The sequence below is a fragment of the Pseudochaenichthys georgianus genome, chromosome 9 (assembly GCF_902827115.2).
Source record: "Pseudochaenichthys georgianus chromosome 9, fPseGeo1.2, whole genome shotgun sequence".
NCBI lineage: Eukaryota > Metazoa > Chordata > Actinopteri > Perciformes > Channichthyidae > Pseudochaenichthys > Pseudochaenichthys georgianus.
In genome coordinates this window covers 40,054,759-40,068,102 of record NC_047511.1, presented here as the reverse complement: position 1 = coordinate 40,068,102, position 13,344 = coordinate 40,054,759, and the positions used below count along the sequence as shown (strand labels likewise).

At 41.0% G+C, this 13,344-nt stretch overlaps 1 protein-coding gene across 1 annotated transcript; it reads right to left on the bottom strand.

The window, feature by feature from the left end:
• Positions 1 to 5,306: 5,306 nt before the first annotated feature.
• stc1 (stanniocalcin 1) lies at positions 5,307 to 12,489 on the bottom strand. Its single transcript, XM_034090404.1, has 4 exons — positions 12,203 to 12,489; positions 10,201 to 10,343; positions 9,877 to 10,088; positions 5,307 to 9,254 (listed from the first exon to the last, which is right to left on the bottom strand). Exons 1-4 carry the CDS (start codon positions 12,381 to 12,383, stop codon positions 8,954 to 8,956), a joined length of 837 nt encoding a protein of 278 aa, XP_033946295.1. The 5' UTR covers positions 12,384 to 12,489; the 3' UTR covers positions 5,307 to 8,953.
• Positions 12,490 to 13,344: the final 855 nt, after the last annotated feature.

Genomic DNA, 13,344 nt, shown 5'->3' with positions numbered 1-13,344 from the left:
CTGATGTAAGGGAGGGTGTCCTTATATTAGTGTAAAGTATGCATTATGATTGAGAGACTGGAACTGAACGATGCTAGCTCAATCAAACCTACAGGTTTATTCCAAATTTCCTCCAAATTTGGATGCAGTTAAAGGTGGGGTAGGTAAGTTTCAGAAACCGGCTCGAGATACACTTTTTGTTATATTCCATGGAATGCTCTTAACATCCCGATAGCAATGAATATCTGAAGTGTTTTGACAAAAAATCCATAAAAAAATTTCATCTGTAGAAGCCGTAGTACTGTAAAAAGTACAACCAATCCGTTTAGCCGGGCCGGCTAAACGGATTGGATGGCCTACCTGCCTGTCAGCCTTCCATCGGGGCACAAACTTATCTCGTGCCCTCATTGGTCATGTGCGCGTCCGTGTGTGTTGGAGGAGGGGCTCTGGAAGGAAGTGGCAGATTTTCTCCGGTTGTGTATTTTCAAATTCTAGCGATCTGGAGCCGGCTTCTCAAACTTACCTACCCCACCTTTAACTGAAGTATAAACAATAGACATGTCACTAAAACCTGAATTTGATTTAGGCCTATTTATATTTGGATTTCTAGTTGAAACTGAAATCCAGTACACCTCTTTATCGTTGCTTATCAAAAGACAATAACATGAGATGTGATCTTCTTGTCCAGTGTAATCTCGTTTTGATTTGGACTCACATATGAAAGCTTATTTCAGATGACCCTGGGATACCTCGAAGAATAATGGACTCATCCATTGCCACAGATGGATTCTGCGAGAATAAGGACAACGCGATGATTCATTTAAGATTACATTTGATATGACAGACTGCAGCGTAATTATGACAGTATTTCATTAAGTGTATTGCTTGTAAATGTGTCCATTCTTGGGAATGACAAATGCTTAGCTTTAGCCAGTTCCTTTATGAAGAAAGGAAATGTTATAACCCGTTAACATCCACTAGATGTCTCTGCAACACTGTGTTAAGTCCACGCACCGCAAGAAAAGGATGAATGTATCTACACTTAGTGATCAATAAGTGATATAATGCCATGCTATGTTCACTAAATGTCCTGCGGATTGCTGTTGAAGATACACTTCATGTTGGACTGAACATTTGCAACACATTGCCTCTTCACTGGGAGCTAAGATGTACGTATAGGCTTCCCAACATTTATCTCATTGTGTCAATCGTTTTTTTTGATTGAGACTTGAACTAAGCTAGAAATCTTTCTCTAGTAGATCCGACATGTTAGTTTCTCACAGCCTCTAAGTCTCAGCATTTCCTCCATGCCTTATAGAAAGGCTAAGACTTAGTGTAAGGCACTAAGAAAAGCCATATATTACCTCTGCTTAAAACTATAACAATATTGTTTAGAAAGGGGCTTCATCATTCGTGATTCTTCCTTCAGTTTGAGATCTGTTCAATAGTTAAGTCCTTGAAGAGAAAGCAGCATTCGAAAAGCGTCCAAGAGCATTTAAACTGCACCAGAGAAGTAACTGAAGGTGATGCTCAATTGTGTCCCTCGTTTTAATTGGCTTAGGCTCATTCAAGATGCACAAATAGCATAGCGCCTTGCACATTTAGAAAGAAATGGATGATGACAAAGGCAGTGAGCCTATCACTTGGCTGCTATAATGCACACCGTACATAAGTAAGTGTTTAGTTTAATGTATTCAGCATTTCCAGAACAAAAAACATATCGCCTTTGATTCCAAGACAAATCTAGAGATGCTTTGGAAATGGGAAAAAGCTCCGTTTCATCTCTTTCCCCTGCCACTCCCGCGCTTTCTTCAATAACACTTGATCTAATTTTCTTTCCCGTCCTTGGGTATTTCCCCACAGAAATGAAGGGATAGTGATTGCTGGGTAAGATTGGAGTGGATCTAATCTTCCACTGCTCTCAGTCATACTCCATTTCACTGCACATCTAATTTGTCACACTGCTGATGAATATGCCACAAGTTTCATGGGAAAGAGAGAAGGACATAATGAATATAAAACACACTGGGAGAGGCAATTGTCGTACCGCGCTAACCACAATGCATTGTTCATTTGTCCTACCAAATTGCTGACACTATGCATGCACTATATTGCTTTCCGCCCTCCAAATGTATCAAGAGGTCAAAATAATGACAGACAAATGTCGGGTGGCTTATAGGCGGACGCTCCACGGTCATATGCAATCATTGGGTCACCCTGTATGTCAAAGGTATGCAGGTATGCTCCCCACTGCTTGAAGAGAGGCATGCTTGTGCTGCTCATATGGAGCCACATTTTGAGGCAGCCGTATTTTACAGAGATACATTTGCAGACGGTTTTTAAATCCATTATTGCAAAGCAGAAAGTACCATAGTGTTGTATCTCATGCCTCAATTGAAGCACTGTTTCATCACAAGCTTTAAAAAGGCATTAACATCGAATTAAAAAGACCCAAGCAGATGGTATGAATTGCATCTGCATAATTACATTCTAATTTCATCATTACTCATTATTACTCTGGTTGTGATTGCCAGGGCGCTGAGACACTTGGCAGCGGTCCATGCAACAAAGTGAATAGACGGGGTCAAAAATCTGTTCAAATGTTTCCTGGCAACCAGATTTCTCTGTGTTCAAGGCAGCCATTTGGAAACAATGAAAAGTTGCTTTTCAAAGTTGCCCACTACAGAAATGCAGCTACGTAACTCGGCAAATAAGAGTGAGAGACAGATTTGAAAACGGATTGTATGAAGACATTCTAAAGCGTTTGGTTCTGTCCATCATGCTTGTGCTAAATTCATTGAAGGGCTGAGAGTGAATGTCTCTTTAAAAAAGGGAGATGATAGAATCTGTGAGCTGCTGCATCACCTATCCATGAGACTGGAGAGCGGCTGATGAGAAAGCCCTTCAGGACTCTTCTCTAAATAGGCATGAAATGATATCTCCCTCTGACTGAGATTAGCGTCCATGGAGCCTCGTGCGCTCTGCCCCCTCTTTTCCTCAGGCTCTCCAACCCAACGGAGCACTTTGCAGTTTCAGCTCGTTTGTGTTCAAGTTTAAGAAAGTTCATTTTCATCAGGAGGTGCTCTCTGTGTCCTTCATCTTTCTTTGTGTGGGTCCCGCAGGGTTTTTCACACGTTCTGATGGGATCTGGGAAACCATAATGAAATGTGGAAATAATAATATTCAAGGTATATAGGTTGTACAAAACTTGATTGATAACTACCTGATATGTGATTTTCATTTTTTTCTAAAGAAAGTTATACATAACATATATAGGAAAATCTAAATTACATGCAAAATCACAACCATCGTCATGCTAACGGAAGTCTCTACTGTAAAATCTATTCTTTTACCCTTGGCTATTCAATATGGACCATATGGGGGGGAAATGAGAGTTTCTCATAGTAGTGAAACTACAGATTTATCACCAACTATACACTACCCTTCAGCTCTTTGGCATCTTCTCGCTTCTTGGTTTTTTAAACTGTTTTTGGCTCACCCTCATCATGCTACCTAGACTGTGAAAGTTAGGGGCCACCTGGTCAAGATCATGGAACATTTAGCAGCTAAAACCACAGATACTTAAACTCAGGAGTTGGAGGAGACCATAAACAGAGCTACAACGACGAGAAAATCCAAATGTAATTCTATGCTTTAGTTTTAAGGAAGACCCAATCATGATGAGGCACAGTCACAGAGGTAGGGCCATGCTAGAATATTCTTGTAATGATGGATGGAGATGGGTTGAAGGGATGACTGTAGACCAGTTAGGCGGCGTGGCAGTGATGGCGAAGAGAGTAGATTGGCAGGCAGGAAAACTGGTAGCCAACAACGATTAGAGCAAAGGATAGCATAGCATAGCATAGCATAGCATAGCATAGCATAGCATAGCTAGCACACTGGCAAAAAGAGTTCGAAATTAGGTGGGCTTGATTTGCAGGAGAGGCGATGAGCTGATCAGGGAGGCTGTGGCTCAGTGGGTAGTGTGCTGGACTTTGAATCAGGGGATAGCAAGTTCAAGTCCCACTGCAGTCAGCATGTCATTGTGTCCCTGGGCAAGACACTTCACCCCAAATTGCTCCTGTGGGGATTGCCCACAGTATTGAATGTATGTAATTCGTTTTGGATAAAAGCGTCGAACAAATGTAATGTAATCACAGGCAGGTGTGCAGCAATACGGGAGACAAACACATAAACACGTACTCAAATATTGGCAAAAGGGGGACGAGTAAGACACAGCAGGAGTAAAGAACAATTCGGGAAACACAAGGAAAAGGCATGCTAATGTTGCTCTGTGTTGGTTGGATGTATATTAATCATCCGCAGGCTAATACTTTCCCACATGAAGTTAAAAGATGATGATATTTCTGTTTGGTAACCACAGCTTGTTCCGCTGCCCTGAAGTCATTGGAAAATCAGTAATTGCAAGTTTAAAATGTCAGTCCACTATGAACCTTTTGCAGCCTTAGCACTCGCCCGAAAGCTGTCAGCAGCCCCTTTTTATATTTATTAAAAAAGCTTTTCTGAACCCCACCCCGACACAGCATACACCTGTAGGCCCAAAAAGGGGGAGTTATTATTGTCACTAAATCCCTGCTCTACTCAGCTGGTTATATATTGGTATAGACACAAGAACAGAGCTTAGACACCAAATATGATCAATATGATATGATATTGAACATATTCAGCAATCACACCTTGAATCAGAAGTTGATGCTCTTGGGGGCTTCTGTCTCGAATAAAGATTTGGGGTCCACTTCGAAAGTGTGCTTTTGACATGTTACGACATTGTTGACATTTAATAGAAACATCTTTCTCCCTTTATTTTTGTTTTGTAAAAGATTTGGGACTTAAAAGGACATGAATGCAGCTCTTTGAAAACGGGTGCAGCCTGAAGACTGAGCCTGTTTCTATGTATCATGTTACTGAGGAAATTAGAAAAGCTAATAGCTCTGGATAATATCATGGTGTTCTTGGTGACACATTTATTGTATATTTTGCGGTTTGGTTAAAGGGGGGGAGTGGGAAGGGAATATGCAATCCATACAATCCTGCAGAAGTGTTTTAGCATGTCTGGGCCATACCACGTTTTACACTTTCACAGATAATTGGGAGCTTGTGGTCGTTTGGTACTTCTGTTTTTATGTGTTTTGTGGTTTTGGGGGAGACTGGTGAACACTTTCTCATACATGTTTGCTGTTCCCTGTGAACCATACAGTTAGAACATGAATGCATCTCTAAGCTCACCTAATGTAGAGGACTTATGGACTTATTGAAAATGCTAGGTTGGGATGCAAATGGATCCAAATGAGTGAAACACGAGCAGAGAAACTTATTTCATACCATATGCCAGATATGATAAATATTTTATTTCTGATCAGCAAAAGACACACAATTGATGCATTTGTATCTTTCATGACTTTTCAGTACAGAGGAAAAACCCAAACATATACACAGTATGGGTATATATGTATATGGGTATATTTTAAAGTGCAAGTGATTCACAAGGGTCAATCATGCGTTACATAGCATCTGTATCAGGAACTTCAGTAACATCCTTAAATCCTCTATATGCTTTTTAATCTGATAGTAAAATAACTGTCACTTATATATATATATATATGAATACAAAATAAACTTTACTAGTCACTGAAGCTTTGTGATTTAGTTTTAGCACGACATTTATCTATTTCAAGTCTTGAGAGGAAAGAGTACCATGACGTGTTAGAAGCGAAGGAGACTCTCGTCTCTAGTGTTGACAGGAAAACAGTTTCACAAAACTCACTATGGGTCGAATTGAATAATGCTCCAATACCACCTTAAGCACCCTTTACTTGAATTTAAATCTAAAAATGCAACTAATACACTTTTCTCTCTTTTTTTGTTTTTTCTAACAGCCTTCACGGGTCACCTAACTCGGGCATGTCCTCGTCGAAGCAGACATTCAGTATACAGGTACATTCTCTGAAATTACCATTACATTTAACCTGGTGAGGAAACAGTCCATTTGCCCGTGCCAAACATATTTGACACGAGGAAAGTTCATACAAAAAATAAAATATGAAGACACGGGTAGACAATCAAGTGCTTGAATGTGAGCGTGGACTGATGCTGAGCTCACTGTGTGTTGACAAACCAGAGCGGGCATCTGGACAGACTCAGACAGAGAAACAGTTTAGCAGCAGCTGTTGGGTTTCGGATTTACCCATGGACAACAAAGATACACACATATGTATCAATAGTACATGAAGAAGCCCTGGCCCTTCAGGATGCAAAACATAACGGGTTTTCATACGCTGGGAAAATAAAACATGTCTCAATGGCACATGTGCTGAATGTTTCAATGCCCTTTATAGTGGTTAAGATGCAAAGTGCACATTTAACATACAATATTAAGCTCGGATATACAACAGTGTGACGATAGCTCTTAACCTCCCAAGGGATTCCTTCAGAACTCCTTTTGCACCAAATGACACAAAATAAATGCTCATATTCACGGAAAACAAAAAAAGAAACCCCACTTTGCAAAAAACACAGAAACGGAAAGTAAAATAGAGGAGCACTGCCTTCACACTGAGTGAGTGACATGAACGCACACACACTGATGCTTTATTCAGACAGCATGAGCTTGCACTGAGTGAAATAAAGGTCCATTTCGGTGTTGCTGTGAATCCTTTGTATGTGAGATTATTGCATAGTTTGGAGTTCTTAACATAGCTTTTACTTTGACATCTCTGTTTCTGGTCTGCGCTGCGCTCTTATTGTCAAGGACAATGTAGGAATAATTTTCTGAAATAAAATCTTTATTACATCATTTTGTTATACAGCTATTTTCAAGGTTTTAAACTTTGAAGAATGGGTGTTTTCAGAGGGAACTAAACCCAGCCCTGGTTTTCACATAAATCTCTCCATTGCATTGTCAATGTGCACGAACATTTGCAATTGGCTGCCAAGCAAAAACTAACATTAAACATTGAACGTTTTAATGACATTGTGGCTCAAAACCCCCATCTTTCCACCAGGTACAGATAAAACAAACACCAGCATGAAGTGACTGTGGCTCTGATCTGATCTACTGATTCGGAGTGATTGTCTCTGAATGCCATGCAGTATTATCGAGAACATTTCCAGCTTTCACGTGATGTTTTTGTAAGAGACTTGCCAATTGGATAGAGGCTAACACTAACATAAGCTTCTTGTTTCTGTGATTTGAACCGATAACCACAAACATGTGATAATCTGTGCTGCAAAAGTGGATTTAGGACATTTCTTTTAACGTTAGCTTCGCCTACTTCATATGTTACGTTGTGTTGTTGAAAACCAAGGGTCCAGGGGCTTTAAAAGCTTCTTGACCAAAGGCTAAAGTAGATACAGACACCACAGTATGTGTTCCTATCATGCATGCGACTAGTTCTCTTGCATCTTTCCCAGATCTGTCTCTACTCTATAATAACAGAACACACATTAAAACAATTAAATACAAAAATAAATAATAACAGGAAAGAAATGCGAAGAGAAGCACGCAAACTAGGGCGTAACAATCAAAAGACTTGATGCTGGTGTTTGTTTGACTGTGATTCTACCTGGTTACTCCTCAATAGCAGCTGCAATGGCGGCCTTTTTTTTTTTTCAACCAGAAAATGTGTCAAAATGAAGCTATGGTTTTGTTGTGGTCCCTTATAACACCCATTAAGTAGATCCCCTGACTTGAATGGCCAACATTGTTCCCCTATGGCCAGCACAGAGTCATGACATGGGTCCCATTCAGTCACCAGAGTGTCAGCTCACTTCTCTTTTTGGCATAGAGCTCATGTTCAAATAGGAGCCATGACTGAACTGCTTTTTAGTTTTAAATCTGTAAACTAAGTAAAACTAAAATAATGCAATTAAATAATATAGTAGGAAAATAAATATCATCCAACAAGGCTTTTTTTTTGTTTTAAATATACACTCTTAATCTTGACACTGGAAGTCAGTGTGTATGTCAGGGTATTCACCTCAGAGAATCATCAGTCTAAGAAGATGGCTGCTCTCTCGTCGGTGAAGGCATGGATCATGGATACAGATTCCTCTAAACATGGTCCCATATATATCTCAACAGTCATATGCATTACAAGTGGATACTAGATATACACAATGGATTTTTTTCTGACAGTTAGACTTGGCCACGACCTGGACATGTGCAGGATGATGATTTGAAACACATGGCGGCATCCGCTATCAGAAAAAAACTATAAGATACTATTTTGGTTTTTCATGTAATAGCATTCAGGGCAGTTATACGTTTTTTGGTCAGTTTAAGATTATCATTAAAACCTCTACAAACCTCACTCCGTATGAGCTCTTTTAGAGGGCTAGCTATGGCTGTCTCAGATCACTTACAGTACATTTTGACTGTTATGTTAGTCAGAAAATAGATATTAAACTCATTTCCACATCTCATGCTCACAATTTGACTGGCCTCACTGCTGAAATATTTAGATACATCTACCAATAACTCCCCATTCCTATAAATGAACTACTAATAATCCAACTACAGATCTCTATTCATGAATGAATGTCGGGATAATGCGATTTTTGTCTTTTTAAAATATGGACTTGTGCACTAGAGCTGTGGACCACTATGGCTGTTATTTTCTTATCTTTTTTTCTTTGCATCAAAATACTTGTTTAGGGTTCATCTCTGTTGGAGGAGGTGAAGAGGACCATGTCGCACAGATGCAACAGCCATATGTTCAACACTAAACTGTGAGCGGACTCGATGGAAGGGGGATTTCTCTCAAGCCTAAAGTGTAGGATATACAATATAACAACAATCAAACTCTGATATCAACTCTACGGGCGCTCCGGCATTCCCTAGAGGTGCACGTTTCTGTAACTTCCAGTCTAAGCGGAGGAATGGACTCTAGCACCCCTAGGGAATAGAGGAGCTTTCATGAAGTTTTGAGGAGTGTGTGTAATTTCTGAATCTGAGTTAGGAGTTGTCACTGGCAGAGCGTTTTTTGCCAAAATGACTGGCAGAGTCTCTGTTTCGCAGATTAGGCTGGATCTTGTACATATGGGGACCCATGGACCAGCGCCAGCTCCCACGGCTCTCCACTCCAGTGGGGATGGCGGCAGCTGCAGCCACAGCAGTGGATGGGCAGGGCTTGTTCTGCAGCAGCTGAATAAGCATGGTCATCTCTGGGCCCAGCCGCGACACCATGCTGGTCCTAACGCGCTCCACTGTGTCCTCATCACAGTCCATCAGGCTCTGTAGCAGCTTACCATAAAACCTACAGAACAAAAACATCCCAGATTGTGAGGACGAAAAGAACAAATAAGAACAGCAGGGCTCTTTAGTTAATTCCGTCTTGTTCTACCTGCTTACAGTTATGACTTTGTATTTCCACACATGCTAGTCTGATGTCATCCATATGGGAGTGACCTTCCCTTCTCCAGTCACTACTAAGCCTTGTGCTAGCCCTTTTGTATCCACTCCCAAACTGCAATCCCACATGTAACAATAGGAACAAAAAACACAAACAACTCGATACTCATGTTTCATTTCTGTCTTTGTATGAAAGAACGTTTGACGCAGATGGTAACCAAAACATGGAAATCAATACAAATGTGGCCATTTGTGATGCCGCACAAATGAGGAGGACATTTAGTATTTGCAACAAGACAATCATGTATATTATTTGTGATTCAAAAATATGTCTCATTCACTTAAAACGAGCTACTCTGACAGCCTGATTACTGGAGAAATAAACTATTGCTTTAAAATCTACTCTGTGGTCAAAGAGCCTGTTGAACATCATCAGCTTCAAACTCTGATATGCCGATCGACATACAATGTGTCCTCATAGCCTTAATCAAGTCGTGTTTTGTTTATATATTAGAGGATGGGCTCACCTATTGGGGAAATGACTTGGTAGCTGTGCCACTTCTCCAATAGCGTCTGGATTCGATCGGGCAACAGTGCAGATATCCAGCTTGCTGTAGCACTCCTCCTGGACTTCGGAAATCATTCTTTGGAAGGTGGAGCAGCGGCGGATGGTGGGGAATGCCTTCGATGTGATGCCATTGGCAATGCACTTAAGGCTCTCCTTCACAAATGCTTTACCCTGTAAAAACACAGCAGCGCTTTACACATTCTTGCCCTGACAGTTACACCCATGTAATCCTAAACACACCAGTGGAAATAGAAGTCATTGTGAGATGAATTAGAGTGTGTACCTGAGTGTCAAATTTAGCAGCACTGTATAGGAAGGACTTGCAGATGTCATGCATGCCGTCTGTGTCACACGTTGAGTTTTCCAGGCAGGCGAAGGCTCCGCAGCCAACTTGGAGGGCACTGTTGAGACAGCGTGCCACATCTGCTGTGGGCACAGAGAATGAAGCATCAGCAGGGGAGCCAGCAGTGGGTGCACTGGGAATAACTGCACACTCTCTGAGCTCATTACACAAGGGTTGCCAGGGTTTCAGCTAAAATATGTGGCGGACAAAGGAGAAATGTCATACTTTGGTGATTCACAAAAGACATACAGTCACTTGGGGCAAATAGTGACTTGACTGGAGACTTGGACACCTTACAACGCAGAGAGTTTCAGACACTATTTGGCACGAAAACGCTTTTCTCTTGGCAAGGACATATATTCCACTGTTTGGTTCTATTCAGCAGAGCTTGGATGAACTGCACCAGAAATACCAAAGACTTTACTGAAAATTGTTGGCGTGCCTGTGGATTCACACAAACATACACTTGTACCACTGGGGCACACACACACACACACACACACACACACACACACACACACACACACACACACACACACACACACACACACACACACACACACACACACACACACACACACACACACACACACACACACACACACACACACACACACACACACACACACACACACACACACACACACACACACACACACACACACCCACACACACCCACACCCACACCCACAGACTTCCACCAGACTCTGTCTTCAAGCTGAATTTGAGGACTCTGCTGTAAACCACTTTAACATTTTTGATGAATAACCAAGCACAGTCCTATTACATATCCAGAATGTATCCAATAAACATATATCACATTAAATACATGCTGCCATATTAATTGCAGTAGCCTCGCACTAACCGGAATAGCTAAGGCTGATTAACCCACAAGTAACCCTGATCCCCATCTTTGTAAAACCAATGAAACAGCTACCCTGCAACATCACTCAGTCATTATCCAAAAACTAACTTGGCCATAAGGAACACAGTCTTAATTCCATGCAACCGACATGAAATATTACACCAGTAATGGGCTATACACATAATCTGTAAATCAGTGTGTCCAGTTAGTTGGCTTTCCTTATTCCTCATCCAAGAATCCACTGAGATTGCAAGCAGCCTGACTCAAATCCCTCGTAATAACCATTACGAAATGTCATCGCGGAGCCTAAGCCTACTTGGCAGACTTTGAATCTGGGGCCCCATGTTGACCTGCATAGTCAGATAAAGTCTGCCTGCCATCAGGGACCAGAGATTTCTCTCAATATACAGAGAATGAGCTGCAAATCTTATGATGATGAAGCAATTCCTGCAGAAGGGAATCAGCATCCCTGTCACCATGCACTGGGCTGTACCTTTTGTGCTAAAGAAGGAAGTCATGTTTTAAAAAGCCATGCAGAGTCATGCTTGATTATGATTATTCCAAGGGATTATGACTCATGCCATTATTTGTATTTTATTTAACCATGTGGACTAACAGGGTTGTATTGGATTGTCAAAAAGGCACAGCCCTAGTGACAAACAATGTTAAAAACACACTATTGTTCTGACTTGAAGGCTGTACATGAAGGCTACATGGGAAGCTTTATGTTTTATGCACTGAAAAATCCCTATAATGCTTAATAGTAAGACCTATGCAGCAAATGAGAAGGAGACTACCAGCATGACACAGCCTGCTCTCAGGTGTCAGCTCCAAGCTCCATGCTCATCTGTTGCCTGCAGGACACCGGCGAAAACCACAGCGTTAATCCCGCAGCCTTCTCCATGAATCAACGCACTCGTTTAGACAGAAAAGGCTGCATAGGCCAAAATAAATTACGAAAAAAACAACCTCCACATAGTAAACGAGCAAAGGTAAGCCTGTGCATTGTGGAAACGGTGGGTAAAAAAGCAAGCGGTGCACTCTGAGATATGCAGATGGAGGCAGCGTGTTACTTACAAGGGCTATTGGAGGAAAAGCGTGCTCTCCTGGGCGAATAAGACTCGTTTTGATCCAGTTCATATGCAGATGCGTTCAGCACCATCAGGAGAAAAAGTCCGGTCCTCAAAGGCATCGTCCTCTCAACACAGATAATACAACTAAATGTAAAGAGACGCCTCCTGCTCTGTGTGTAAATCATAAGAATAGCGCTCTAAAAAGCTTCTGCAGCACCGAAAACACACTAAACGAAGGCTATCACAAGTAAGCTGCCAGCAATGTCTTTACACTGGACTCCTCACTATGCTTTTGACTTGCATGACAGATAGCACCGATGTCAAGTCTGCATGGGTTTATATGGGAGCGCTGAACATTACGAGTGCTGCGTTTGGACCAATCAGGACGCAGGATTCAAGACCGTGGTCGTGGTCTTTCCACTACTAATTGATATAATCTTTTAACAGCGGCAAACACTGTGGATGATAAATATGCTCAATATGATAAAAGATGTCCATTATCTATTATAATGACAATACAAAACTGAAAGGCTCACTATATATAGGCTTTATATTTTTCAGTCAAAAGTTTCCCCTATATCAGGGGTGCCCAACCTTTTTTGAACCGAGAGCTACTTTTAAAGTTGCCAGTCTGCCGAGATCTACCAGTCCAAATAGAGAGGCGTAGCCATTACTGACAGCCTACTACCAGGTAAATACACACTTCTACTTGTATAAAACTGACCTTTGTACGATTAATACTTCATAAAATACTGCAGATCCTTTATTTTACCTCTTTCTAATCTACACACATACAAGTATTTAACTGAAGCTACACAACAGTGTTGTTGATACAGAGTTGGAGTTTATTCACACGTCACTACAGTGGGTAATGTTTTCAAGAAACATTGAACAGTGCTGCCACATATAACACAGGAAAAAAGAAAAGACTCTGAACCTTTTCTTTGCCATTATATAAAAATAGTGTTGCTACAAAAGTATAAATTAGGCTTACTAATAAGACAACTCAGATCTGAAGCTACTCAGGAATCTGCTGCCAAAGTGCAATAAAAAAGACCAAATTAATAGAATCAAACCCTTTTGTTGTTGCATTTTAGTATACAAATAAATGCCTTTAAAATAGGATGCAAGCAACACTAGTTTCTT